General features: G+C 27.6%; 2 protein-coding genes across 5 annotated transcripts; one reads left to right on the top strand and one right to left on the bottom strand.

Annotated features, from left to right (window-relative positions):
• The first annotated feature begins 73 nt into the window (after positions 1–73).
• Positions 74–22411, top strand: LOC126846483 (unconventional myosin-IXAa-like). 4 transcript variants are annotated; one of them, XM_050585908.1, is made up of 33 exons: positions 74–452; positions 1450–1627; positions 2285–2641; positions 2715–2958; positions 4150–4425; positions 4499–4593; positions 4665–4827; positions 4941–5076; positions 5885–6075; positions 6137–6312; positions 6379–6579; positions 6663–6798; positions 7218–7416; positions 7614–7683; positions 8632–8886; positions 9722–9953; positions 10020–10177; positions 10270–10495; positions 10558–10758; positions 10841–10911; positions 10975–11052; positions 11117–11199; positions 11722–11953; positions 12412–12662; positions 12739–13025; positions 19378–19554; positions 19625–19910; positions 19982–20223; positions 20297–20374; positions 20466–20662; positions 20726–20981; positions 21056–21239; positions 21302–22410. In XM_050585908.1, exons 3-33 carry the CDS (start codon positions 2328–2330, stop codon positions 21409–21411), a joined length of 5805 nt encoding a protein of 1934 aa, XP_050441865.1. In that variant the 5' UTR covers positions 74–452; positions 1450–1627; positions 2285–2327; the 3' UTR covers positions 21412–22410. The 4 variants fall into 4 exon arrangements, with proteins under 4 accessions (XP_050441865.1, XP_050441866.1, XP_050441864.1 ...); XM_050585909.1 differs by lacking the exons at positions 1450–1627; positions 8632–8886 and adding an exon at positions 8371–8418 and having other exon boundaries at positions 21302–22411; XM_050585907.1 differs by lacking the exon at positions 1450–1627.
• LOC126846486 (microsomal glutathione S-transferase 1-like) lies at positions 14830–17609 on the bottom strand. Its single transcript, XM_050585919.1, has 3 exons — positions 17387–17609; positions 15276–15358; positions 14830–15160 (listed from the first exon to the last, which is right to left on the bottom strand). Exons 1-3 carry the CDS (start codon positions 17522–17524, stop codon positions 14911–14913), a joined length of 471 nt encoding a protein of 156 aa, XP_050441876.1. The 5' UTR covers positions 17525–17609; the 3' UTR covers positions 14830–14910.
• Positions 22412–27679: the final 5268 nt, after the last annotated feature.

Here is a 27679-nt window from a genome sequence, read left to right as displayed (position 1 = left end):
ATGCGCATTATAACCAATTGACGCGTATCACGAAATCTGCTGGGCCGGACGATTGCGCATGCGCACACTGCACCCGTCGCAGTCCAAAATAATTTCTTTATAGCCTATGTGTTTCTTGTCGTTCTGATTTTCGAGCTCGTACCCCAATCGACGGTGATTCGTCATCATTTAAATAACATTATCGCTTTTAATTCGTTCGCCGTTTCCGTTTGTGATGTTGGGCAAATGCCTACCGACTTGACAGTGGTCCGCCGTTCATCCGACCGCGTTAGGTCCTGTGCCGTCTGTGTGTACTTGCGCCGAATGCGCGACCCTTTGAAAGTATTGGCCGGACTATTCGCTCGCACATCGAGTACCAAGCAATGTGATATGTAATTGTTATCATCGAATTTTGGTAGCTATGTAGCAATTTGTATGCAAATACAGAGCACACCGATGAAAAACGCCAACAAGTGAGTAGGCGTACTTAGTTTATAATCATTCGGCATTTAGCCTTTCTGTTTCTAACGCTAATCAACTCTTGTCTATATCCGTTATTGATATTGATAAAACATTTCGTCCGTAATTCCATATTGTCATAATATAAGCAACTCGACTGTGCATCATTACTGCAGATTCCATAAACATTCATTAAAGATATATGCAATAATCATTTATTGGTTCTTTTCAACATCATTTAATAGTCCAAGATTGGTCCATTCAGTTTTAATAATCCATTAAATGTGTCAATTTTTAGTGGGTTGTGACAAAATTTAATTTTGTTTCACTTTACAGCGTCCTGGCTCATATATTGTATTGTATTGTATTATATTGTATTTTTAACTACAATTGCTGAATCTACTATTTAACTATTTTTTTCTCATTAATTATATTTATTCTTTTGTTATTTAATTAAGTGGCACTATTGGGTAGTGCTTAATGTATTTATGTACAACATTTTTAAAAGTAATAAAACAAATGATTATCAACTTTCTCGTTTAAATGTACAAACTATCCAAATTCCATTTGATTATTGTTTACACTTGAATAACGTGCTCTAACATTAGTTAATTTGATTTTACAAAATTAAGTAGAACAGATTAGTTAGTAGTATGCATTTATTATAAGGGATGGAAACTTACCAAAATTACATTAAGCAAAAGTAATTTTTGTTTTGTTTTTTGTATACTTTTAGTTACTGGGAATATTCCTGTTTATAATTTAGTTTCTCATAAATCACTTAATGGTCCCTTAACTAGAGGCATGCAGTGTGGCATACCTCTAAATGTTAACTGTTGTAGAGTTAAACTGTTAAAAAATTAACATTCTGTAATACTAAATATGATGAATAAGTCAATTTTGCTACTCGGTTTTATTTTTAATGTTATAGGCATAAACTTCAATATTTTTTTTTTTAATAACTTAAAATCAACTTTTTTTAAATTTTATTTAATATATGTGTTTTTACAGTTAAAATGATGGGTAAGTCTAAATCCCATCTAATGATGGGTATTGAATATGATACTTTTGAAGATAAAAGAAAAAACTGTTGTTTTTTTTTTTTAAGCATAAACTAACATCAACGTTTTATTTTTGATTAGCTGGTATTTTGATTTGTAGTTTTTCGGTGAAATCATAAGTTACCTTAGTAAGTAATTATTATTTTATTTATATGTCAATAAAAAAATGGTCTCAGATGATTACCTTAGCATGCCAGGTCGGGTGATCGACATAATCCTCCAATTGGCCTCTTGTACGCATATACTTAACAACCCAAACCCTCTGATGATAGGAGGAATAAGATAAGGATGATAGGATAGGGTTAACTTGATACTATTTGGCTTGTAATTATTATAACTCCTATTTTCACCAAAAACTTCCAAATGAAAAATCAAGCTAAAAACAAGTTTGAAAGTGTGTATGATCTTAAAAATATTTTAATAGTAGAATTATTATTGATAAATATTATTAACAGAAAAGTTCTTCATTATAACAATTGATGATTAAACATTTTTTTTTATGCTTTTATATTTCTAACAGTATTAGCAGCATAATATATATATTTTTTAGGAGTATAAAAAATAAATATTTCATTATCTACTAAATTTCTTAAAGAAAGATATTACTTTTTAGTTTGCTGGGTGACCTGAGTGAATGTGGATCCAATAATGAAGACACTTTGTTTATATTTTTGTCAAAGAGTAAACCACCCTTGATAATTAGATGATTTACAAATGTTGAAAATTCTCATAATCTGGTGTATAGTATCTATAATAATGATTCACCCTCAATTTTTTTTTTTTAGCAAATCAATGTATAGATAAAGTAAAACCCGATCCTCGGCTGCCATGGGTGAAGGCAACCAAAGATATATAGTGCAAGTATTTGTGGGTGCATTATCACAATGTTATGAAGCACTTAGTGTGGAGGCCAGCAAACAAACCACCTCTGATGAAATAGTTAGTTGTATCGTAGAACGACTTTCTTTATCAGGAGGATGTGGAACAGGCTATGCTGGTACATTTGAACTTGCTGAGGTTGTTGGTGATGCTCTTGGGCGAGAATGTAAGGAACGTAGGCTCGGCCCTACAGAATGTCCTGTTGCTGTGATGCTACTATGGCCCCAGCCTCGTAGGCATACACAACAACAAGAATATTATAGGTACTTAAAATATAAAAGTTATTTATTAAATATTAAATTACACTAAAAGAATTATATGTTTATGATATTTCAGGTTTTATTTAAGAGAAAAATTATCTGAAAATTTATGGGCTGACGGTTTCACCATGGATCCACAACTTATACGAGATTACTTCTATAGATTTCTCTATCAACCACAAGATCGAGAGTATCCAGATCTTTGTCAGCTCCCAGATCTCAACGAACAAACTCTTTTAGATAATCTTAGAGCACGATTTACAGCTGGACATATTTATACTTATGTGGGCTCAATTTTGATTGCTGTTAATCCTTTTAAGGTATTTATAAAACAAATTGTATGTTATTAAGAATTGAAATTTACTGATTATGTTATTTGAAATAAATTAAAAGATACTTCACATTGCTAAAATCTTAATAATCTTAAAAAACAAAAAACCATTTTTAAGATGTTGGAGAAGGTTATTTACATAAGAAACTTTTACACCTTTTAATTTTATTAATTCTATTATTACACATCTTATTTATATTTTAGAAAAATGTACAATTATTGTTGTAATTGTTATGTATATTGTTTTTTTTAATAAGTTGATGCAATTTATTATGATGTTCAGATTATAATTCACTAGTTATAAGCAAATAAGGAGGATAAGTGGTCGAGTGGGTAAGACATCAGAGTGTAATTAACACTCGCTACTGCTGATTTAATACTTGGTCATTGGCACTGTGTTTGGTGGTCAATAAATAGTCTGGTAAAACGGACCCCCCATTCCCCAATCAGACAACAGACTGGATAGCGAATCTGTCATAATCCTTCCTAGAAGAGGCAGTAATCCCTACATGGGCTGCTAACTTGTTTCCTTATAAGTTTTAAATAAATTATGTACAATTTAAGAATTATATTAATTGGTTCAGTAACTTCATAGTTTGTCGAAAATTCTGTCTAAGAGCATCTGCTAAGTTGTGTATTGTGTAAAAATTGATTATAATGATGTTATATGTTTTGGATTACTTAGTGCTTTATGTGATTAGTTTTAAACCACAAGTTTCATATATTGAGGGTTTCTCATGTATCATTAGATTTTGGTGTTATTATATCCAATCTGGAATTTGTTAATGACCACTTCCTTATTCTGTATTAGCTGTAACTATTTTTACATCTGAATATGACTGAATATACTATGTAAGAACAACAATCATTCCAAACTATACCCTGCCTGCTGAGAGAACATGCCGCAACCCGACAAAAATTGGCTGTTCTGCGCATCCCTGCGCGGCACCCAGTGTGTATAGCGTTCCCCCCGAGACCGCCTTGTCTGCCATCCTGTCCTCGGCAGCTGCTTTATCTTCAGTCTACATGCCCAAACCCAGCATGTTCTCTCGGCAAACAGGGTGTAGGTACAAAGAAAAACAAAAATTTGTTCTATAAAATTACAGACAAATATAATATAGACTTTGTTATAAAGAAATACTATTCCTTTGGCGTAATATATTATATGTATGTTTTTTAGTTTCATCCCATTTATAATCCAAAATATGTAAAACTTTATCAAAATCGAAGACTTGGTCCAGAACTACCACCTCATATTTTCGCTATAGCTGACGCTGCATACCATTGTATGCTTAGAGAAAGAAAAAACCAGTGCATTGTGATAAGTGGGGAAAGTGGTAGTGGTAAAACAGAATCAACCAATTTTCTATTACATCATCTTACTGCATTAAGTCAAAAAGGAAGTCATGGCAGTGGAGTTGAACAAACTATACTTAGTGCAGGACCAGTCTTAGAGGTATGATTATAGTAAGCTAATCCAACACTTTGATTATAGTATTCATAAAAACAATGTATTCGTCTGTTTTTAGGCTTTTGGTAATGCTAAGACTGCTCATAATAATAATTCTAGTAGATTTGGTAAATTCATTCAAGTTAATTATAAAGAAAATGGCATGGTACATGGGTAAGCAATTAATATATTTAAAAAAACTAACAAAATTAAAAATAATTTATTTTTATATTTAATATTCGTAGTGCGGTTGTTCAGAAATATCTTTTAGAGAAATCTAGGATATGTTCTCAAGGTCAAAATGAACGCAATTATCATGTTTTTTATTATTTATTGAATGGTGCAAGCGAATCAGAAAAAGAATCTTTACATCTACATAAAGTAGATTATTACAACTATCTAAATGGGGTAATAGTATTTTTTGAAATTTAATATAAAATGTATTAGCTTACAGAATTTTTTAGACCTAAAATACATTTTGTTGTGTGATTTTAATTTTTTTATGTTTGTTTATTTTTTAGAGTGGTTGTTACACATTAGGAAATTTGGATGAAAAATATGAGTTTTCTAGATTAAAACAATCTATGGAAATGGTAGGATTTACACCAGAAAAACAGCGAAGGTTATTTGCAGTTCTCTCAGCAGTGTTACTATTAGGTAAGAGCAATTAACTGTTTAAAAAAAAAGTTATAATAAAAATTTAAAAAAAAAAACTACAGTCTTACTTTATTAACTATCTAACGTAACATGCTACTTACTACTACTTATCTCATATTCCATATCCTATATCTTTCCATTAAACTTTCTTGCCATTTATGAGAACATATGTGTGTACAACATTTAGCCTCCTGTATTTTAGAAGTTAACATTAGTAGTGTAATTTCTGAACTTTTCTCACTGTCCCCGACTCTCAAACTTGTCTTATGTCTTAAAATCTCAACCCTTTAAATTTTTTATATTTTTAATTTTATCTTTTAAATGAATACTTCTGTTTTTTTACACTTGTGAATTTAGATTAGTTATAACTTATAATTTGTATAATTTATCTAAGTCTATACAATGAGCCTACAAATTCTCTTAGAGCATTATAATATTACTTCTTTGATAATCAAATTTACCTATTTACATTATTCATTGTATATTATGTCATGTATCCCAATCATGAGGTTATAATTTATCAGATTAGGTTTGCACCTACTTCATATCTCTGTTTCCCACAAGCTTTTGTTATTATCATTTTTAGTTGGACATTTATAATTTAAATTGATGATATAAGGATTATTATTATAAAATATAATATCTAGATAATACATAATAATATAGATAATATTTATACATTGTTACATTCAATGTTATATATGTTGGGGTTTTTTTAGGGAGGAGAATTTGGAAACTTGTACACAATAAAAAATTATAAAATATTTATGTTTTGTAAAAATAATATTTTAAACAAAATTATTTTTAGGCAATGTTGATTTTCAACCTCGCAAGTCTGCTTATCATCACGATGAAGCTGTTGCTGTACGTAATCCAGAAATAGTTTACCTAATTTCTCAACTTCTGAGAGTTAAACAAGAAACTCTGTTAGCTGCTTTAACAGCAAAACGTGCTAAAGCTTCTGGAGAAACTTTAGTTATTAATTATAAGTTACCTGAGGTAATTTTTTAAAAAAACTTAATTTAAATGTTTGCTTCTAATTTAAAATGTATACATATAGGCTATAGCTGCTAGAGATGCAATGGCAAAGTGTTTGTATGGAGCATTGTTTGACTGGATTGTACTGCAAGTTAATCATGCTTTATTATCAAAGAAGGATACATTGAGAGATCATCAAGGAAACTCAATTGGTGTTTTGGATATATTTGGTTTTGAAGACTTTGGCAATTCTAATAGGTATATAATATGTAACTCTTATCTTGTATGTTATCTAATTAATTTTTTCTTTTTATTTATGGATAGTTTTGAACAATTTTGCATAAATTATGCTAACGAACATCTTCAATATTATTTTAATCAACATGTGTTTAAATATGAACAAGAAGAATATCGTAAAGAAGGAATAAAATGGAGTGATATTGATTTCTTAGATAATACTGGGTGTTTACAAATGATTGAAGGAAAACCAAACGGGTTATTATGTGTCTTGGATGATCAGTGCAAGTAAGATATTGTAAATTGTATCTAATTTTTCTCACATTACTAAGTGGCTACTCAGTATTTTGTTAATATATTATTTTAATTAGCTTTCCCGGTTCGTCTTGTGAAACACTATTACAAAAATTTAACTCTGTTCATAAAGATAACAAATTTTACGAAATGCCACAACGTAAAGAAAATGCGTTCATTGTGCGACATTATGCTGGTAGAGTTAAATATCAGGTAAAATAAACTTTATTTTTCTTATGTTAGATGATAAAATATGATATTAGTTATATTATCAACAAGTTACTGTCAGGTTGTTACCCATCTATTACAACTTACAGACATTTGACTCAGAAGGTCAAATACTAATGTTAAAAAAAAAATTAGAAATCATTGTTTAAATTAAAAAAAATTAAAAATTGTACTAACGTAATAAAGTTTTTGTTGTTTTTTGAATTACATACAATATTTACATTATAAATTTAAATAATGTATGAATATTTATGTATCAATAATTAGTTTTATAGAAAAACAACAAGTAAAATAGTTGGGTGACAATTGTTAATTTTCTTATTAGTACTATTGGATTCTTTATATTTTACCTAAATCTTTTTATGCATGTAAAATGTTTGATTTTAAGTTGTTATTTTAATTAGGTGTTTGAAATGAGGGAAAAAAACTTGGATCTAATGCGACAAGACATAGTTGGAGTTTTAAAAAACAGTAGCATGGCATTCGTAAGAGAGTTGGTTGGTGCTGATCCTGTAGCAGTTTTTCGCTGGGCCATTGTAAGAGCATTTTTCAGGAGTTACTTTTCATTTCAAGAAGCTGGTCGTAGACATCGTCAGAGTAGAGGTAAATAAAACTCACTATATATGCTCATTTTCTATAGCACCCTATCCCATTTGATGTGTTCTATAAAAAAAGAAAAAATAGTAATTTGGAATAAAACAGTTAATTTTTTTTGTGATACAATTTTAAAAAAAAAAATTACAAATTTTAACCTATATAGTAAAGATTAGATTTTCATTTATACAATTAAAATATTTTAGTTGATGGAGTTAAAGCATCCACTTTATCGTTACGATTCCGCAACAGCATGCAAAATGACAGTATAATCAGGTAAATATTGATATTTTACCATTATAAAATTCATGATTGAATATTATTTTAGTTTATAATCATAATTATTTAATGGTCAATCTACATATGCAAGCACACATTTTTAAGTGGGAATTTTTATTTTTTTTATTTGAAACTTGCCTTTTCATATAATTAAATAACCTTTATTGTGATACACTATGACTGTTGTATCGTTTAATACTGATTTTCAGACTACTTGATTTTTCTCATAATTTATACTTAAAATTGAGTATTTAGTCAAGGATTATAGACTCAATTTGAGTCTATAATCCTTAGTAATTACATACTTAGGTAACCATGTTTTATTAAAGCCAAAATAGCTAAACATATTTATTCAATTATTGAAATAAATCGGGCGTCATTATGATTAACTAAAATTTCTTATGTTAAATTCATAAAATTATTTAATTTATAACACGTTTTTGTGTTACGCTGACATTTTTTCTCTTGCCTCTTTATTTTTACAAAACATTCCCAAAAAGTGTTTATTATTAAATTATATTATTATTGAAACCTAGTATTCATTATTATTGCCTAAAACATTTTTGAAAAAAAACCTACATAACTCTTGTGTTTTCTAAATTTAATAATCACAATACTAAAACATTAAAAAACAGTTACGAAAAATTTTTAATCAGAAATAATTATTGTTCATGCTGCCTCCAGTCAGCTAGCTACAATGTCATCTGTAAATCTCACCATTTATCGTATTGTGTAAGTTTGAACTAACAATAAGTAGTGTCGAGCCTAATGTGTGCTTAAAAAAGTATATGAATGTGATTATATTCTTATTGTTGCTTAACTTTGTATTTTGTATGTATATATATTATTTTTATTGCCTGAATTTTAATTATTTTTTAAAGTATGACAAATTACATTTTAATTATAGTTAATTAGCATTTGTCCTATAAAACATAACATTTACAGGTACGCTCCAAAATTTTCATCTAACTCCTCATCTTATGGAGGAGGAGGGTATGTTCTTAATGTTGGTAAAAAACTGGCATCTAATCCAAACACCGAACATAAAATGCCTAAAAATCACATGATTTTGAATAAATCTATCAGTGCTGATGCTACTAAACCTAATAAAAGCACTAATAATGAAGAGGTAAAAACTCGATGCAATTACAAATCCACAGATGAAGACAAAGTGATTGAACGGGCTACACAGATTGTTATGTATGTTAACTGTTAAATGGGGAAAAATAACCCATTTTTTTATTGGTGTTTGGATGGTATCAGGAAACACTTTAGGAAAACACAGACTTTAACTTTCTGAAATGTTTAAACTACTAAAACCACTATAACAAAAAGTTACACCTCAAAATAATATTAAATATTATAACTAATTATTTAAAGGTTTATATTTTCTTGTGCCTTCACTTTTCTTTTTGCATCTCATGTGTATTGTATAAACTTCTATGCTAATTTTTATATTCTGTAAAGCATGTGTTTAGTTCCTTACATAATTAAGCATGAGCGTGATTTGATTTATAATAATTATTGAACTTAATTTAGTTCAAACACTTGGTTAGGTTGGGTTTTAGTTTGGCCTGGACAACTTATTTAAGGTGTTATTAAAATAACAAAAATTAACTTACAACTACTAGTCATTTTTTCTATTACATTTTAAGTACATACCTTTTTTTTTTTTTTTTGTGCATAATTTTATATTATTGGATTTTTCCCCTGTCATAAAACATTTTGTCAGTTGGTAATAAGTGCTATCTTACTAGTGATGCTTTGCTCTCTGTCTTTGCGAAAAGAAAAAAGAAGGTACTAGTATTTTCATTAAGTACAAGGTATTTTTTCTTTTATTACCTTTTATATCAAACTATGTTTAATGCTTAATTTTTTTTTTTATATATTGCTTAATTAATTTTTATAAATAATGTTATTTTATTTCTACTAATGTACTAATGTATATACTTTTATTTTCTTCGATTGAGATACTGTATTATAATTTTACTATTACTGTACAATAGTTCTTAAATCAAATTTTTTTTTTTTATAGGAAAAACAAATCATTTAGACCGAAAGATCGCGGAAATAAGGGTTTGAAAAATCTTCAAAGTGTAAAAACTCTTGCAGGTCGAATACAAGTACAGGGTACCATAAGTAGTAAAGCTCGTAAGCAACCACTTACAGTGACTGCTCAGTTTCAAATGTCATTAAATAGTCTAATGGATACACTTAACCAAGCAAATCCGTTTTTTATCCGTTGTATTAAAAGCAATAGTAATAAGGTATAAATAAGAGAGGCACTAATTTCTACTTTAAACAAATAAATAATATTTCATTATGCAATGTAGGTAGCAAATTTGTTTGACCATGACACTGTTCAGAGACAGTTACGATATACAGGTATGTTGGAAACTGTAAGAATTCGACAAGCTGGATACAATGTGCGACTTAGTTATGATGAATTTATTCAACTCTATAGAATATTATTACCAAAAGGACTACATAGGTAACTATCACATATCAAATTTGTTATAATATGTTGGAACACTAATAAGAACAACTTACTTTTATTTTTATTTGTATGATCTTTTATTTCAGCAATTCTCAAGATGTTAAAGATTTTCTATTAACTCTAAACTTAGAACGTGATAATTTTCAAATTGGTGAATCAAAAGTATTTTTGCGAGAGTGTGAAAAGTTAAAATTGGATTTTAAACTTCATCAACAAATTATGGCAAGTATTATCATAATACAACGTTGGTTCCGCACGCTATTACAGAGAAGGCAATTCCTTAGAATAACATGGGCTACTGAAACAATACAGGTATTTTATTAAAACTAACATTTTAAAATAATTATTTTAACACTATCTGTTATGTTTTAAAGTCTTGGTGGAGAATGATATTATCACAAAAGCTAGTGAATAGAATGAGGATGGACGAAACTGCTGCTATCTACATACAATCTGCATGGAGAAAGTATAGAGTTTCAAGTTGGTATAAAAATTTAAGACGCAGTGTTATTACTTTACAAGCTCATTCCCGAGGATATTTAGCTAGACAAAAATTTTCTCAAATCAAAAAAACGGTAATTGGCTATATAATAAATTCTATATTATTCATAGCATAGAAATACAATTTCACTTGATATAATTAAATCTTTACTTTAGAGGAAAAGTGTGTCGGCACCACAAATCAGTAATTCTAAAGATTCAAGTCAAGAAGAACTTCGTGACTCTGAGTATGTTTTAACTTGCTTATTAATTTTCTCAAACTTATATTTTATTTTATATTGTATATCCAGAAGTAGTGGTGGTGCCAAAGGTGATAGTGAATCAGAGATTGACCCATTTGTAAAACCAAAAATAATCAGCAGTATGAGGTATAAAAGAATATTAAACATAAAAAAACTTACTCTTTTATTCAAAAATATTATTGAATTTTAGGGAAGATCAATTTAAAGCCCCTAGAAGAAAAATTTCAGGTCGTCGTATGAGAATAGAATCAAATCCAACTGATTTAATTCAAGGTAAAAATAATATTTTTAATTGTTTTAGAGATTGTGTAATTTTTAATATACTTTGGATCAACTATTATTAGTCCAATAATCAAAGTATATTAAAATATAATTTAATGGTAGATTTATGGTTAGGTAATATCAACAACATAAATAAAGCACAGGTGTCAAGTATATTTTTTATAATTTTACTAGAATGAAGTTTGAAAATATGATGGTATATCATTCCTTGTATATGATGAACTTAAATACCTCTAGCAGCAATAGTTTTAATCTAAGTCTTTCAATACACGCATTGGCTATTAGGTATATATTGCTATACATAACTCAATTCCTAAAAAAATGCACTTTCGATACCAATACTTTATGTTATTGATATAAGGAGTGGCCTAGTGCAGATGACAAAATGCCTAGTGCATGGAAGCGTGGACATAACTTTTAAACCTATCTCTAATAGACTGTATTATGTTTAATCCCAAATGATACACACTCTATAGTAATTAATAAATGTTTTTGTATATTATATTTCTATAGATCGCTATAACAAAACAGATGGACCACCCAAAGAAGGTACTGCATTTAGTGACAGTGAAATTGATGATAACCATACAAAACCATCAGTTGTTTGGAATCGAAGAGAAAGACCAAATGATTCCCCAAATAAGCGATCTATGCTAACTAGAACACCACATATTATTCCAGAACCTACTGCTCCAGCTCGTTTGATGAGCCGACTTCGTGTTTCAGCAACTGAGTCAACACCCGAGTAAGATAAACTATTACCCTCCTATGAAAAAAAAAAACGTTTATGCTATGTAACTATTGCATAAAGTTTTATATTTACTATACTATTAGCTATTGAATAATTGGGTGATAAGTTATGGCTGGTATAAATAATTCATAACTTCTTATTTTTTCATAACACATAAATACAGGATTTAACAGCTAAAATGTTTCTTAAAATTACCAAATGTAAAATTATAAGCATAGGATTTTTAACTTTGTTGGTAACCATAGATTTACTTTACTTAACCTAACCTAACCGCCTCTAATAACTCTATGGTAAATGCGAAAAATTCTTTGACCAGCCATTTTTATTACATTTTGTCATGATTTTTTAGTTAAAATATCCATTGCTAAATATTTTTTTTTTTTAATTGTTTTACAATTATTATTTTACAATAATTTCAATTGGTCAATATTAAAATATTTGTATTTCTTTAGACCTACAAATTCAAATGAAAAGGAATTAAAAAGGAGAAACAGTGATGGTTCAACAACACATACTGGGAGAACAGAAGAGCCTAAATTAACTTATTCACCTTCTTTTGAGCTCTTAGAATGGAAAGGCACTACCATGTTTACTATAGCAGGTCATAGATTTAGAAAATTAGGAAGATTTACTCCACAAGATAAGTGTACTTATTGTAGTAAACTGATGGATGCTTTTTTGACACAAGGACATAAATGTTCTGGTAAAGTTTAAAACCTAAAATAATTTGATTTAAAATGAGATAATAATATAATTGTTTTTATATATTTTTAAATCAGATTGTAAAAAGTTATTCCATACTAAATGTATTCAAAATGGTGGCGTGCTGCAAATGCCATGTATACACCAAAATGGAAGTAATAGACCAACCAATCGACGAAAACCAAGGAAACCTTTATCTGTTGGTAATAAAGCTCATATAACTCCAAACATTCCAAGCAATCAAAATAGCACTGCTGTTGGCAAATTCAGTTTAACTGGCACATCAGAATTTACTGACAGAACTGATAAAATTATATCTGATGTACGTGAACTGAAGCTCATGCAAGATTTCATAACTAAAAAAGTAAGTTAATTATGATTACTTTTATAATATATGAAATAGGTAATAATTTAAAAGTATCTTTGGATACTTTTAAAAATGTTTATTTGTATCAGTAATACAAATCTGGGATTAAAAAATTACCGAGCCACAATTTACATTATTTATTAAAATTACAACAAATGAATATTCCTGTGCATCTTTGTATTCTTTTACAGTATTTGAAAACACTAAGTAAAAAAACATTAATTTTTATATAAATTATTCTGGGAGTCATTTTAATTGATGTCAGAAATTCAAAAATCCAGACAAAGAAAACGCCAATTTAGCCATTTAAAAATACAACATAAAAATATATTAGTAATCTTTATTTTTTAGTTTGGTTGAATTTCAGTAGAGAACCTAACTGATTGAAAATGGGTAAAAAAAATGTTACAAAAGACTGTGATCTTAATTTTAATATAATACAGTCTGGCGACACATCTTACACCTAATTGTAAAGGCATCTAAATAATGTTAAAAAGAAATTAATATCACACTATATTGGGCAATAATCTAAAGGAGGAATTCAAAACAGATTTTTTTTTTCCATAAAATATTAGTGAAAACCAAAAACTATTCCATTGATATTTCTTGCAAAATTCTTTTACTAATTGTGTTGTCAATTAAAATTTAAAACATGTTTAGTTTTCAAAAATATTTTTGGATTTTTCAAAATAGTTTCTGTTTTTAAGATTTTGAGTAACGGTACATCAACTCTGAAATACTCTGTAAAAAAAATGTGCAGGGCTATCGTAGAAAAGATCATTTTTTTTGTAAAAATAGTTATTTTATGGGGGAAAAATAAATGGTTATTAGATTAATGCCACGAGACATGCCTTAATATCGAAATTAAGGTCAGTAACTTTAGGAACCTTTTTTTTTTTAACTATTTTTGTTCCGATTTAGTGTCTCTATTGAAATTCCGCCAAACCCAAAATAAGGACTACTCAAATAAATATGTATTCAAGTCAAATGTAAAAAAAAGTCACAAACTGAAAGCATACACATAGATACATAGATTTGTATTATACTAATACTTATTATTTTAAAAGACTATTAACACGCTAAAAATGAGATTTTTAAATTTCCATCAAATAACTAATTAAAGAACATTTGGTTACTTGGTTTATTCATATTACATAATTTGTAAATTATACTTTTTTTCTAAAAAAAACTTCTTAGGGTCTACAAATTAAGGGCCATTGTCTAAAATTGATTATGTCTACTTTTTTAGCCTAATTTAAATTATCTCTTAGATATAATTTTTAACGTACATTTGTTTTTTTGAGTTGTATATAGTCATTATTGTGGTGAAAAATAAGAAAATTGATGACGTCTCGTAGAGTTTTTGGATTTTAATAATTTATCCATTATTTTATTTTTATTTTTTAATAAAAACTTTCTATAGTGCATAAGGCTTAAACTTTTTATTTTAATGAAATGTTATATCCCAGTCTGTAGTAGTTGCCAATTTTTATTAAAGATTTAAATAACCTCAGTTACAATACCTGTTGATATTTTTTAGCGTAAAAACGTAAATAACAAAATAAAATAAATAAATGGTGTCTGTTCCCTAAATTACCTAATTAACTTTAAGAGATAACTAAACAGAATTTTACTCTTTATAGCATGGTAAAAATCGCTACTGTAGATACAACTAATACAAATAACAAGAAAAAATGCGCGTATTATAGTATGGTAGTTTTAAACATTTAATATCATATACAACACGAACAGTTCTACATATTATTTTCATTGAAAAAAGTTATAATAGACTTGCAAGTAACATAATTTTGAAAAGCTAGCTATCGTAGTTTGTATTACTATATTATAATTTTTAAAGTACATCTTAGTTAGTTATGAAATTTTAAAATTGGTGCATCTTAAGAATAATACATATAATCATTATTACATTAATGACAACTCCTGTTAAAAACATAATAGCTCTTGCTGGTTGAGGTACAACAAATATTGCGTATACTACAGTATGCAATATTCTAACAATTGTAAAAAGTCTAAACAAGTTCATTGCTAACATTTCAGAAGGCTTGCTGGCAACGAACAATAATCCACTTATTAAAAATATTGGTATGTTTTCCACGTCGTTCAAATGTGCTCTAAAAATTCGTAGTTGCATTATAATTTAAAATGTTAACGAATTAATGACACATTTCAATGTAACCATAGATTAAATATATTTTGTCTATGATATAATTAATTTAAATTGATTACCGTCGTACTCTTTCAACATCTGGGTCATCATATTTAACTTCTGATCCTTTGCTCATTGATTTGTCTTCAGGACTTATAAAAACCTTAAAAATATAAAAAATGTATGACTATATATATTTTATTTATAACTGCTCTAAATCTTATGTTTATAAATAGTTACTTATTCGGAAGTTTTTATTTGTCCGAAAGCATTATTTAACTATGTTATCGATCAAGTTAGTAAATTCATTTAAAAGATAGAACGTGTTGTTACATGAATATTTTTGTACACTCAGAAAAAAACATGAGGGTTAGAACTAAGGGTCCGGATATTGTTCTTAAAAAGTTCCTATCTGATATTTGTTCCGGAACAAGTAAACTTATTTCTTTCTATCCGACATCTGTTCCGCTACAAATGAATCTATTTTTCCCTATCCGATATTTGTTTTGTAACAAATAAAACAGTAAAATATTTTTACTCTGGAATATATACTGCGGAACAAATGATAAAGTTCAGGAACATTATCTGGACCCTTGGTCAGAACTATACTTCGATAGTTGGTAGTCGCGATCCTAGCAAAATATATTGAAATAAATCTTAAGTGGTTTTTTGGTAATCAAATTACTTTTTTTATGTATTTGGTAAAATATTATGGGGTTAAATAAGTTGAAAAAAAAATTGTGGATAGAAATAAAAACTTTGATAAACGAGGTCATGACAGATAATTGCCGTGTTGTAAATATTTTATGTTTGTGATATGTTATTTTCCTGTCCAGTTCAGTATATTATATCGATTCCTTTTTTTTTTTTTTGTACATGTGTATGTTAATAACACTATATTATGTATGGTTCATAAATAACTGATCAATACTTGTTCATAAGGTGCAAAATATTTCTAGTATTATTAAACTTTTTTATTTCTAGCATGTTTCAAGTCATCTTAATAATTTGAACTGCCTTTTAAAATACTTTATATTTACTGAATTATCAATATCATTTAGATGGTAAAAGAACAAAATCTAATTCTAATTTAGTATAGAATTTTTAATATTGCAATAAATAAAAATAATCTCATAAATATTATATTAACACCCAAAAAGATAAGTCAGTAAATAAAAAAAAATGTAATTATGTGCTTACTGCTACATTACACATTTTTTTTGTACTCCAAAATATTAATATCTATTTCCCGATTTGATGATTAAATAAAATACTAATATATATATATATATATTTCTAATATAACACGGCAGTATTCGTTGGGGGTGTTGAAATATACTTTTTACATGTTTTTCTTCAACACGTACGTAGGTTTGTACATGTATTTTTCAAATCTTGCAAACTTAATTTAACACACTCCCCGATGTCGTAGAGGACTGAAACATGGCACAGACACTCATCTCGGATGACAATACAATATCCTGTAATAATATTAGGACTCGGACATCTAGCTCGCAGTACACAAGGACATGTGTGGGGATCGTTTTACTAAAATTTATGTTTTTCCAAATCTTCCAAAATGAATTTAGTAATCTATTCACAATTATTAAGTACACCTAATATGACTAAAAAGTAAAAAATAAAATAAATAAAAAATAGAAAAAAATAATTCACTAAAGAATAATTTACCAATCAATTGTGGCACATTTTTTTTAAATTCTCAATTTCTTTGAAAACAACCAAAAATTAACTTCAATTTAAAAAATGTTAAACATCTTTAATTTTTTACTAAAAAAAAGCGTGGGCCCTATTCAACAAAGTCCAAATTTCATTGAGTTATGAAATGTATGTGTCACACACTAATATTTAACCAAATTTAAATTATAAAACAACTTACAATATAAAACATTATCTGAAATTTGATACATTTATGAGGGGCTTTATTGAATAGGGCCTACGCTTTTATTTTTAGTCAAAAATTAAAGACGTTTGTCATTTTTTTTTTAATTAAGTTAATTTTTGGTTGTTTTCAAAGAAATTGACATTTTAAAAAAATGTACTACAATTGATTGGTAAATTGTTCTTTTAGTGAATTATTTTTAGTTCACTTTTTTCTATTTTTTCTAAAAGTATTTTTTTATTTATTTATTTTTTTAATAATAATTTCTATGTAATAAAATAAAAGACTCACCTTTTTTCTCATTCTTTGGAAAGCCGTTAAAAGTGACATTGCTATCATTTTTATAATCAAAATACTGCTGTAAAATGCATAACATTCGAATACCGGATTTTCCCGAGTGAACAAGTCCATTGACATTATTTCTGACATAACAAATTTATTTAAATATTAGTTTTGTTTTAATGTGTTGTAAAGCAACTAGAGTAATACTAGCCAACTAGACTATTTTTGACTGATGTAGTTACCATCGTCCCTTATGTTGTGGTTGAAATATGTCCCCACTTTTCACTGACCAACCCAGTATTTTTTGTGTCTATATGCGTGCAGCTAATAATGATTTTATTTATTTAACAAAGAGCTACAACTTAGAACCCCACTATTTTGAGAATAAATATTGATTTTTCAAAGGAAAATATTTTATATTGGTGTACTTAAAAACTAAATAAATTCATTAAGAATCTAGGTCACTTCAAAATTTTAACTCTGTTGAAGTTAGTTAAAAATAAAAATACAATTTATCTCTAAAATATTTATAACTGTATATTTATTTTAAATCAATGATATAATATATTGATTTGTATCATTATATACATAAAAAGACTTACAATATTCATGTATTTTATTATATATTATGTACGAGACGAGTATCTGTTTTAATCGTGTCGTATTTCAAAGTTGACAATTTTGTCAATTCTTAAAATATTTTTCACGATTTCGATAAAAAAAAAATAAATCTTTGCAACTTTATCCAACTTAACTTTTGTAAAACACCTTTGATGAACGATTTAAAAAAAAAATGCCTAGTCACAAATCATGCCTTATAATTTTTTGGTAACCCAATTTTGGATGCAAACCTGGATTAACAATATTTTATTTATTGCGTCCAAATCAGAGTTGTCGTATTTTATAAGTTTTAATAACTATGTACTGATCTACTAAATTATACCATGTATGAAATAGTTCCCTTCTTTTTTACATTAAGTTATACTTTTTACTTAAGTAACATAGATTGGTACTAACTACTACTTAATATTTAGCTTTATCAACAATCAATACATTTTTTTGCTCCAGTTCTCAGCTCAGAGCTGAGAAAGTATCGGTTTTACTCTAATGTATTTTTTTTCTTATTATTTGAAACATTTCTTCATATCTAGTCTATAATCAGAAATAGTACATAAAAGTTACTTTATAAGGCAAAAAAAAACATTTTTTAACTGTAAAATATGGAATGTTAAGTTGTAAAAATTATGTGACTATTTTTGTTGTTATCAGTCAAAATTACCTTAAACTTTTTAGGCCTTGATAAGATATTTGTTTTGGTTATGTTACCCTGGCAACCTATTTTTTTTTATCGTGATTTAGTTTCTATAGTGTAGAATTCTATTAAGTAGAATTCGTTATTGAGGACGTTATTTGGCAGTGGTTTTTATTATAATTTACTATTATAATGAACCAAAATTAGACAATAGTTGTCAAATTTCACAAAAGTTGTGCATACCTATGCATATTTGGAAGAAATTTTAATTAATGTTATTCGCATATTTTGAAGAAAACCTACGTCCTGTAGTTTTTCGTTGTTTTTTTGGCTTGAATGTAAAACATTGAAGCTGAAAAAGGTGGAATTTGATTACGAAAATTGACATTATGAAACTGAAATGTCTTAGACTTGACCCAGAATTAATCATACAGCCTACTTTTTGTTATGAGCGATTCTAAGTCATTACAAAATTACATCTTGAACTAAATAATACATTTGTTTTATCCAAATAATTAATCAACCACGGATTTAATAAATCCAAAAAAACAATTTTTTTTACAGTACAAACTAAGTATAATTATTATTTTTAATTTAAAGTTTGTTATAAATATTGTAACCACCTATTTCGACAGTTATGCATCAAAATAAAATTTAGTTCAATAATATCATAATTATAAGCTGAACTATACTTTAATCGTGAAAACAACTGATTCAACTATTTATAGAAAACAATTATTTTTTTTAGTTATACAAAATAGAACGAGAAGAAGTTAAAAAACCATCGCAGGTTGATAAGATATTCAAACAAGCGTTGCGTGAATTTAAAGACAACCTTATTGCCACTTATAGTGTCGCTAACAAGCAAGGAAGTGGACAAGTCCTTAATATAAAATATAAAGATTTAATAGCCAACTTCTTGCATGTAAGAATCATTTAAAAAATAATATACCCACAACATTTTAAACTTTAATTTGCTTCTACTACTATATTAGGTTATTGAGACGGTCTGTGGTAATGAGAAAATTCAGGATGATTTTCCAGTTACTCTATGTGTGAATGCATTTCGAGGCTTTATGAACGAGTTTATGAATCAGAATCGTGTTGAAACTGAAAAACCAAGCAAAGGGAAACGCAAAAAAGAGAAAAAACAAAAGTCTGAAGATCATATTGTTCATGGAGGTCATGTGCTACAAATGAGTATGATCAATATACCTACAGCATGTGAGGTTTGCACATCATTTTTCCTGTGGCCAATTGAAAGGAGTTTGGTTTGCCGAAGTAAGTAAAAGAATAAGTATTTATTTTGTCATTACTTAAATAATTACTGAAATTAAAATAATTAATTTTAGATTGTAAATTGACGTGCCATAAAAAATGCTATCCTCGTGCTAATAAAGAGTGTTTAAAAGACGTAAGTTCCTCATCAAATATCCAGCCAAAAGGTGGTAGTGTAGCCAAGGGAAAAGTATTTGGCCGACCATTAGGCCAATTAGACTTAAGTATGGGTAAAGTACCTGCTGTTGTAGAGTGTCTTATTACTATAATTGAAATGTATGGAATGTACACTGAAGGCATTTATCGTAAACCAGGTGTAAGTAAACCAAACTTACATTGTTATTTTTTTGTTATCACTAAATGTAATAAGTATTATTCCATTTTTTTAGCTTACCACCCGAGTAAATGAACTCAAGGAGCTTATTGATAATAATGATGTTAGCAAAATAGAATTTGAAAAATATCAGGTATGTTCAATTTAATCCTTCATAACAGATAATAACTTTACTTCTTAGTAATTATTTACTAGATATTGGTATAAAAATAATGTGATTTCAGGTTCATGTATTAGCTAGTGTTCTTAAATCTTTCCTACGTGACATGCCAGAGCCATTACTAACATTTGACTGCTATGATGACTTTATTCGTGCTGCTAGTTTGTCAGAAGATCGTGTGTCAACTTTATTTAACATATTAAAAAAGCTGCCAAAAGTCAATTATGATTTAATGGAAAGATTAGTGTTTCATCTTGCAAGGTATATATATAAATATATTAATTCATATTTATTAAATTCAGAACAATTTTATTTTCATTGCAGAGTGGCGTTACATGAGAATGTAAATCGCATGAATGCTAGTTCATTGGCTATAGTTTTCGCTCCTTGTGTTTTAAGAACTAACAAATTAGTGCCAGCACAAGAATCATTGCGTGACATTGAACAGCAGACTTTATGTATCAGCTCAATTATAAGCCACCAAATGGATAAAATTAAATCGACATTGGCTGATATAGATACGTTAGATACTGCTCATCATACTGCCACCCATCGTTTGTCTTCTTTGCGTATCTCTAAAGTACATACATTTTATATAAATAAATACATAAATATTATATTAAATGTTATAAATAATATAATTTTTTTTTTTAGGTTTATGGACCATCTGAAGGACCCGGAAAAATGGACGAGGAAGAGAAAATGTTAGTTGGACAGATACATGAAATTAGAAAAGAAAAAGACTTTTTAACATCTAACTTACCAAGTTTACGACGTACCAACTCTGATGATGATCTCTTATCAACTGATGATGGAAGTTTAGATGATGTAGATGCAAGTGAGTTGGGTATTTATATTTATTAAATGAGAGCTTATTTAATGCCTTTATTATTTACCTAGATACAAATACAATAGGCAGTCGTAAAGCTAAATTAAGAAATGTTACAAGAAAAGTAAAACGGTCAAACAACAATACATTGGATAGTGATGAGGACCCTATTATGGTTTGAACGAACATAAATACTGTTTATAAATATTCATTCCCAACAAATAGTTTTTTTTTAAATTTAATTTTACAAACATAAATATATTTTATTAAGACTCAATAAAATACTTAAGTTGTCCTACAGGCTGTTACTTTGTATAAATTGTTTTTTTCCTTTGTATGTTAGTTGGTGCTATGTTGTTATTTATTTATTTTATTTTATTTTTTATGAGAGTGTACAAAGAAAAATATATTTTGAACATAAAGACTGTTGCTTTCGGAGTTGTGGTTTATACTTCTATTATTTGTTATTATTTCTTTAGGAATTGTTTATTGGATGTAAAATAATGTTTCCAGTAACATGATTTAAAAAAAATACTAATAACTGTAAACCATCGTCTTGAGTCACCAACTCTTAAAGATTTTAACTAGTTAACTAATTATCCTTATCTAATGCATTTATAATCTTATGTTTCACTTTTTACAAAATGTTGTAATTGAATAGGTACTTAATAAGAATGTTAATAATTTAAACTATTACATAGTTTCTTTATTTTACCATGACTAAATTACTTTTAACTATGTTTATATATAAATATATTTGTATATTATAATTTGTTTCTTTCACATATACCCGAGTTGAAATGTCTTATAGTTTTGTATTATTATTTTATATACCATTTAAAATCAAAAACCAATTACTTAAACTTATGTAAAACAATTTGACTGATATTTTGAATTTTAAAAGTAATTTTGATTTTTTAATTTTAAAATAAATGTTACAATTAATTTGCCAATAATCTGTTGCCAGCAATAACTTAAATGACATTATGTAAAGGACAAAATAATGTTTTTTCATTTAACTTAAGTATAATTTTATTAGTCTAAACAAATCAAGCGAACAAAATGTATGATCATCTCTGTATTGATTATCTATTACTATTTGTTGTCGAACAAACACAGTGTTCAATTTTACTATCTTACATTTTGATATAATAAAATAGTGTATCTCTAATACAATGTATATTTTGTTCTTCGTGTATTACATTTTATTATCAGATAAACATACTAGTAGGTTTTAATGATATATTATTTTTGTCAAGTTTATAATGTAAGGTCTGATTATTTTTACATTATTATTTTTTTTTTTTTTCATATATATAAACTCTTTTATGGATTCCGTAAAAAAACTATATGTACTTTATTAAATTGAACATCGGAAATAATATGTTGATATCAAACTTATGTTATATCTAATTTATTGTTTTGTTAAATATTTCTAATTTTTGGTGTTGTATTAAAATTTATAAGAAGTTAAAATAGTAAACTTACACTCTAACACTGATGTTAGTAATGAAGAAACACACTTTTTTATTTAATTTCAATCTCAATTTAAATAATACATAGTTGTATAAATAATATAATAATTTGATGTTATACTTAGTAAATGTATTTAAACGTACCTATTTACTTTGTAGAAACATAAATATTTCCATAAGCTTTGTAATTTCCAAGTGTAACTATATGTAAATGTAAATAAACGAGTTTGATAGATTTTTAGCATTTGTTAAACGTTAAATAATGTTACACAAAAAAAATGTTACCTATGGACCAAGATCTATAAATAAGAGTTCTGATAGTGAAATATTTACCTATTCTTATTATAATTAAATTTGTTAATAATTTATCATCACACAACCATGTGTGATTCTATTGATTGGTAGTAAATTATATTATGATGACTATAATTTTTTTATCTGATGTATTGTCAATATTGTGTGTGGCCCATGTAATATTATCTTATCTGTGATCTATCTTCCATTATTTATAATAATTTTGTATTTTTTTTTTTTTTATCTAGTATTTAAAACTTATGTTGTATATACTATATACTTATAAAGAAGCATAATATTGTTATTGATTTTTTTTTTTAATAATAATATATGTCTTATATGTATAGGAAAATAATTAATTAATATTCTGTAAATATAATAGTGGCTCAAAACTTACTGTATTCATGATATATTATAATATTTATTTCATTTCATTTATAGTCATTAGGCTACGAAATCATAAAAATATTTATAATAATATGGTATATTAGTATTATGTAATTTAATTTTTAATGTACAGATAAATTATGAGATCCATTTTGTAAATTTATTTTTATGTTCATTATATACCTACATAATATACATGTTATTATAATAGAAAAACTTCTTTTTAATTATTTGTCTTTCTTATTTATTTTACGTTTTAATGCCTGGTGTTAAAAGTATTGCTAAAGGGTAGAGACATTTTGTGTTATGCAATTACGATGCTCAGAATGTTGTTAAATTATTGTTTAATTTCCACCAAGCATAGAAGCTGTTTGTACCATCGGTCATCGAATTACTTCTCTGGTATAAACATTTATTGATACTATTTATCTTGTCTTATGTTGTTAAATTAAAGTCAGGTACATAATATATTTTATTTATTTATTCGCTAAATTTTACATGCTGCCAAACCAGATATTTTATAAAATTTTAAGGTTTATAGTATTTATTAATTATTTTTCCATTAATAAGTTTTTGGTTGAACTACAATGTTAAATACCTCCTATTTAGAAGAATATTTATAGTTTATTTTTTGTTGAGAATCATTAGTGATATTATTCACAAAAATGCCCACTGATGCATAATTTCCGTGAATTTAAATTTCGGATTATGCTTGAACAATAAATTGTTATGCTTGGCTATATTATTTATTATAACATGATTCAATTTTACTAAATACTAAAATCTAAAGAAACAAGTTTTTTTTTTCATTTTAATAGTTTAAGTTGGTAAATTATAAAATTAACAGCTATCAAACCTGTCTTATCGAAGATTGACAGATAGAATAACACAAAATTGCTAAACACTTGATTTGCAGAAATGATTTCTTATTTACTGTAAAAATCCATAAATATAAGAATTTTAAACATTTTACATTTTTTACAAAAGTACCAACAGAAAACCCGTTTTTTAAAGGTGGTATTATTAATAATATTCTCTGGAGTTTTTCTATACCAGACATGGCACCTAGTCCTTAAGGCTTAGAACTATTTGATTTTATTGTTAAATAAAACATCCCAATCGCTGATGAATAAAAAAACAATTAACTATTTTAATAAGGGTACTTATTATAATATAAATAAACACTATACAAGTGTATACAATTTTGCAAAGAATAAAGATATCAAATTATTTACATAATATATCAAGGTCTATAACATCTGGCGTGAAAATAATTTTTTACAGATATTTTTTTCTAAAATTACCATTTACGAAATACAAAAATAGACTGTGACCCATATAAACATATGAGTAAAACTGTGATATGTGTTCTCGCAACATAATCATTTAAAGTCTTACTTAATAGTTAATTTTAAATTTTATAATAGGTTTTGTTTACTCGTACAGTTTTATACGTAAATATTAGGTTTTTAAGGATTCAGTGACATCATATTAATAATCCACAAATGTTTTTTCTTTCTACGTTTTCTGATTTTTATTTCTTAAAGCGCAAATATATCAACTTTTAGGTATTTATATGAAATAATAATAATATATACCGATTCGTTGAACGACCATAACCAGTTAATTCGAATTTTAGCAAAAAATAAATTTTAACTGATAGCTATCCTCTTCCATCTCCTTTTTGACTGTCCTTCCCTATATTCCGAAAGAATTTATTTTTTTAATTTCCTTGCCTCGCATGGCATCTCTAATCCTAACCCAGTTCTCATCCTTAATTCCCGTGTTGTTCCTGTAACTAATGCCACGATATCCTTCATCCTGAGCTCTGGTTATTCTATATAGTTTTATTTATTTTTAACTTAACTATACTTCTTGTATTTTATATTACATTGTTTGTACATTTCTTTATGTACACGTCACCTATTGTAACGTTTTTCTAATTTGGTTATATAATATTTTGTAATTGTTGAGCCATCATATTTTTTTTAATAAAGGCTATTTATAAAAAAAAAAACTGATAGCTATAGATCTGATTGAATAATGAAGGATTATCGTTAAATATTGCAAGAGCTTCATTAAACCTAGTTCATTAACAAAAACCTTTTTGTATATTTTACAATACCTAAAGTTTCGGTACTAATTTTGAAGTCCACAAACTGTACAACTTTCAGAATCATGGACTCCGATCAGAGTAGGCAAGGGTGGCATGCCCCTCCTGGATGGATGCGAGTATGTATAAGAATAATCACTAATTATTTGATAACGACTTGAGCAAAAGTTTGATAATTCTTAATTCACTATATGATTGCCCCTCCAGCCTCATCCCTGGAAACTATACAATGGACGCCCTTGATTGTAAATATTAAATTCTTTAAATTTAATAAATTATAAAAGATGTTTTTACTTTTTACTCTAAAATTACTCAAGAGTTTATAAACCCCCATCTGCATGACAATTTTTTTTACATACAAATGCATTGGTGGATAATTGGAACGCTTGTTTTAATACCTTCGAAGCTAAAATTTCAACTAATTTGTTATGAGAAAGGAATAGCCTTATTCTTAATATGATAAATATTTAAAAAAAAAAAATGGAAATTTGCTTCCTCCCTCCCCTCCACTTGTTTAAATCAGAACGGTGACTGACAGGGTATCTGCCCGAACATGGACTGTTGTCCGACCAGGACATGTATAGATTGGCTTGCAGTTGGATATCGGCCTGTAATAATGCTACTTTTTGGGTCTGGCCGGCAGAATTTTTAACCCCGCCTTTTCAAAACTTGAAATTGTGTCACTGCAAAGTGCAAATATAACCTTTAGTAGTGCAATAGTTAAATTTTTAAAAGACCCAGGCATACGTAATATTAACTAAAAGTGACTTCTAAAGCAATGTCTTGTACTTCGTATGTGCTTGTTTTCAAACAATAAGATAATAAAACACAACAAATATATATTTTAAGTCAAGACATGAAAATCGGATTGGATTGATTAAAGAACAATATGTAGAAAAAGAGTATTAGGCAAAATAATCAAACTACAGAGATCTCATTTCTAGAGAATTTTACGAACTGCCAATCTATTGGAAATGTAGGTAAGTATATCAAAATCGGATTACTTTAAAATAGAGATGTTTTATCTTGGATATCAATTAATAATGTTAATTCTTTTCGATTCGAAGACTTATTGAGTCAAATGTTTGCTTTCTTTATTTTTTAGTTTAATTATTTATTACTAATATTGTATTTTGTCTCTAGAGCATACTTTAGCATAAACTTTAAGGATTGATAATGAATCCTTGTTTGTTTATCGAATTAAAATGCCTATATTATAAGTAACTGACGAAGTATAACGACATTATTACCCCAAATAGTCACAAAAATGTAGCTATACACAAATCATAACATTTTAATTTTAATTATCTTGATTCATTCGCATTGATTTGATTATCAATATTCACTCTAGTCGTATTTCATCGTTTAATAACGTCCCTACATTCTGTAGTTCATAAAAATAGAGAAAATTATTAAATTTACCGAACGCCGCCCATGAGCACATTTCTGACATACATTGCGTGTAACGATTATAAGTCGTATGTAATGTCTTAATCATACAATTGTCACGGTTTGTCACTTGTCAGTAGACCCGATCGAATGTTGTGTCAACTCGTCTCGCCGTCGCCGGACGTAGCAAATAACCTTCTTTTATGAGGATTATTTTTCATGTAAATTCGTTCTCACAATAGAAAAAAAATGCAAGTACAACAATAAATATATATATATATATATATATATATTTATATATTTAGGTCTTATACGCCGAGAAAGAGGATGGACGACGTGAATTATTAGTTGCCTACCTGTCGCTCCAGTTGCCAGCTTATGAGAATCCAAAACAGCCGGTGATAGTTGTCCGCGGCGCAACACAAAACCAATAAGAATATTTTGTGCAATTTTGTAACCATAAAAGGTATCAAACACGACAACACAAGTACGGTGACTCACGTTTACAGTAGCCTTCGTAATAATATATTATTATTATATTATATACTATACATACGTATATACGCGCGCATGATCTCTGTTGGTTATTATTGTCAATACGCGCGCAAGCATGTTAATATGTTATATCGGATTTGACGTCAAAAACCCTAACGAACACACACATGAACGTACACGAAGGACGATTGTGTTCTGGAGGGACTGTAGAATACTTCTTAAACTCTCTCTGTGTGTATGTATTTATTATAATGACAAAACAAAGAAAAAAAATGTTTCATAATTAAGCGAACCCG

The sequence above is a fragment of the Adelges cooleyi genome, unplaced genomic scaffold (assembly GCF_023614345.1).
Source record: "Adelges cooleyi isolate 19-005CV unplaced genomic scaffold, UGA_ACOO_1.1 ACOO_flye_CR_arks_rails_tigmint_CR_PRNA_9, whole genome shotgun sequence".
Lineage (NCBI taxonomy): Eukaryota > Metazoa > Arthropoda > Insecta > Hemiptera > Adelgidae > Adelges > Adelges cooleyi.
The sequence above is the reverse complement of the archived record's forward strand: the minus strand, read 5'-3'. Positions and strand labels throughout refer to the sequence as shown.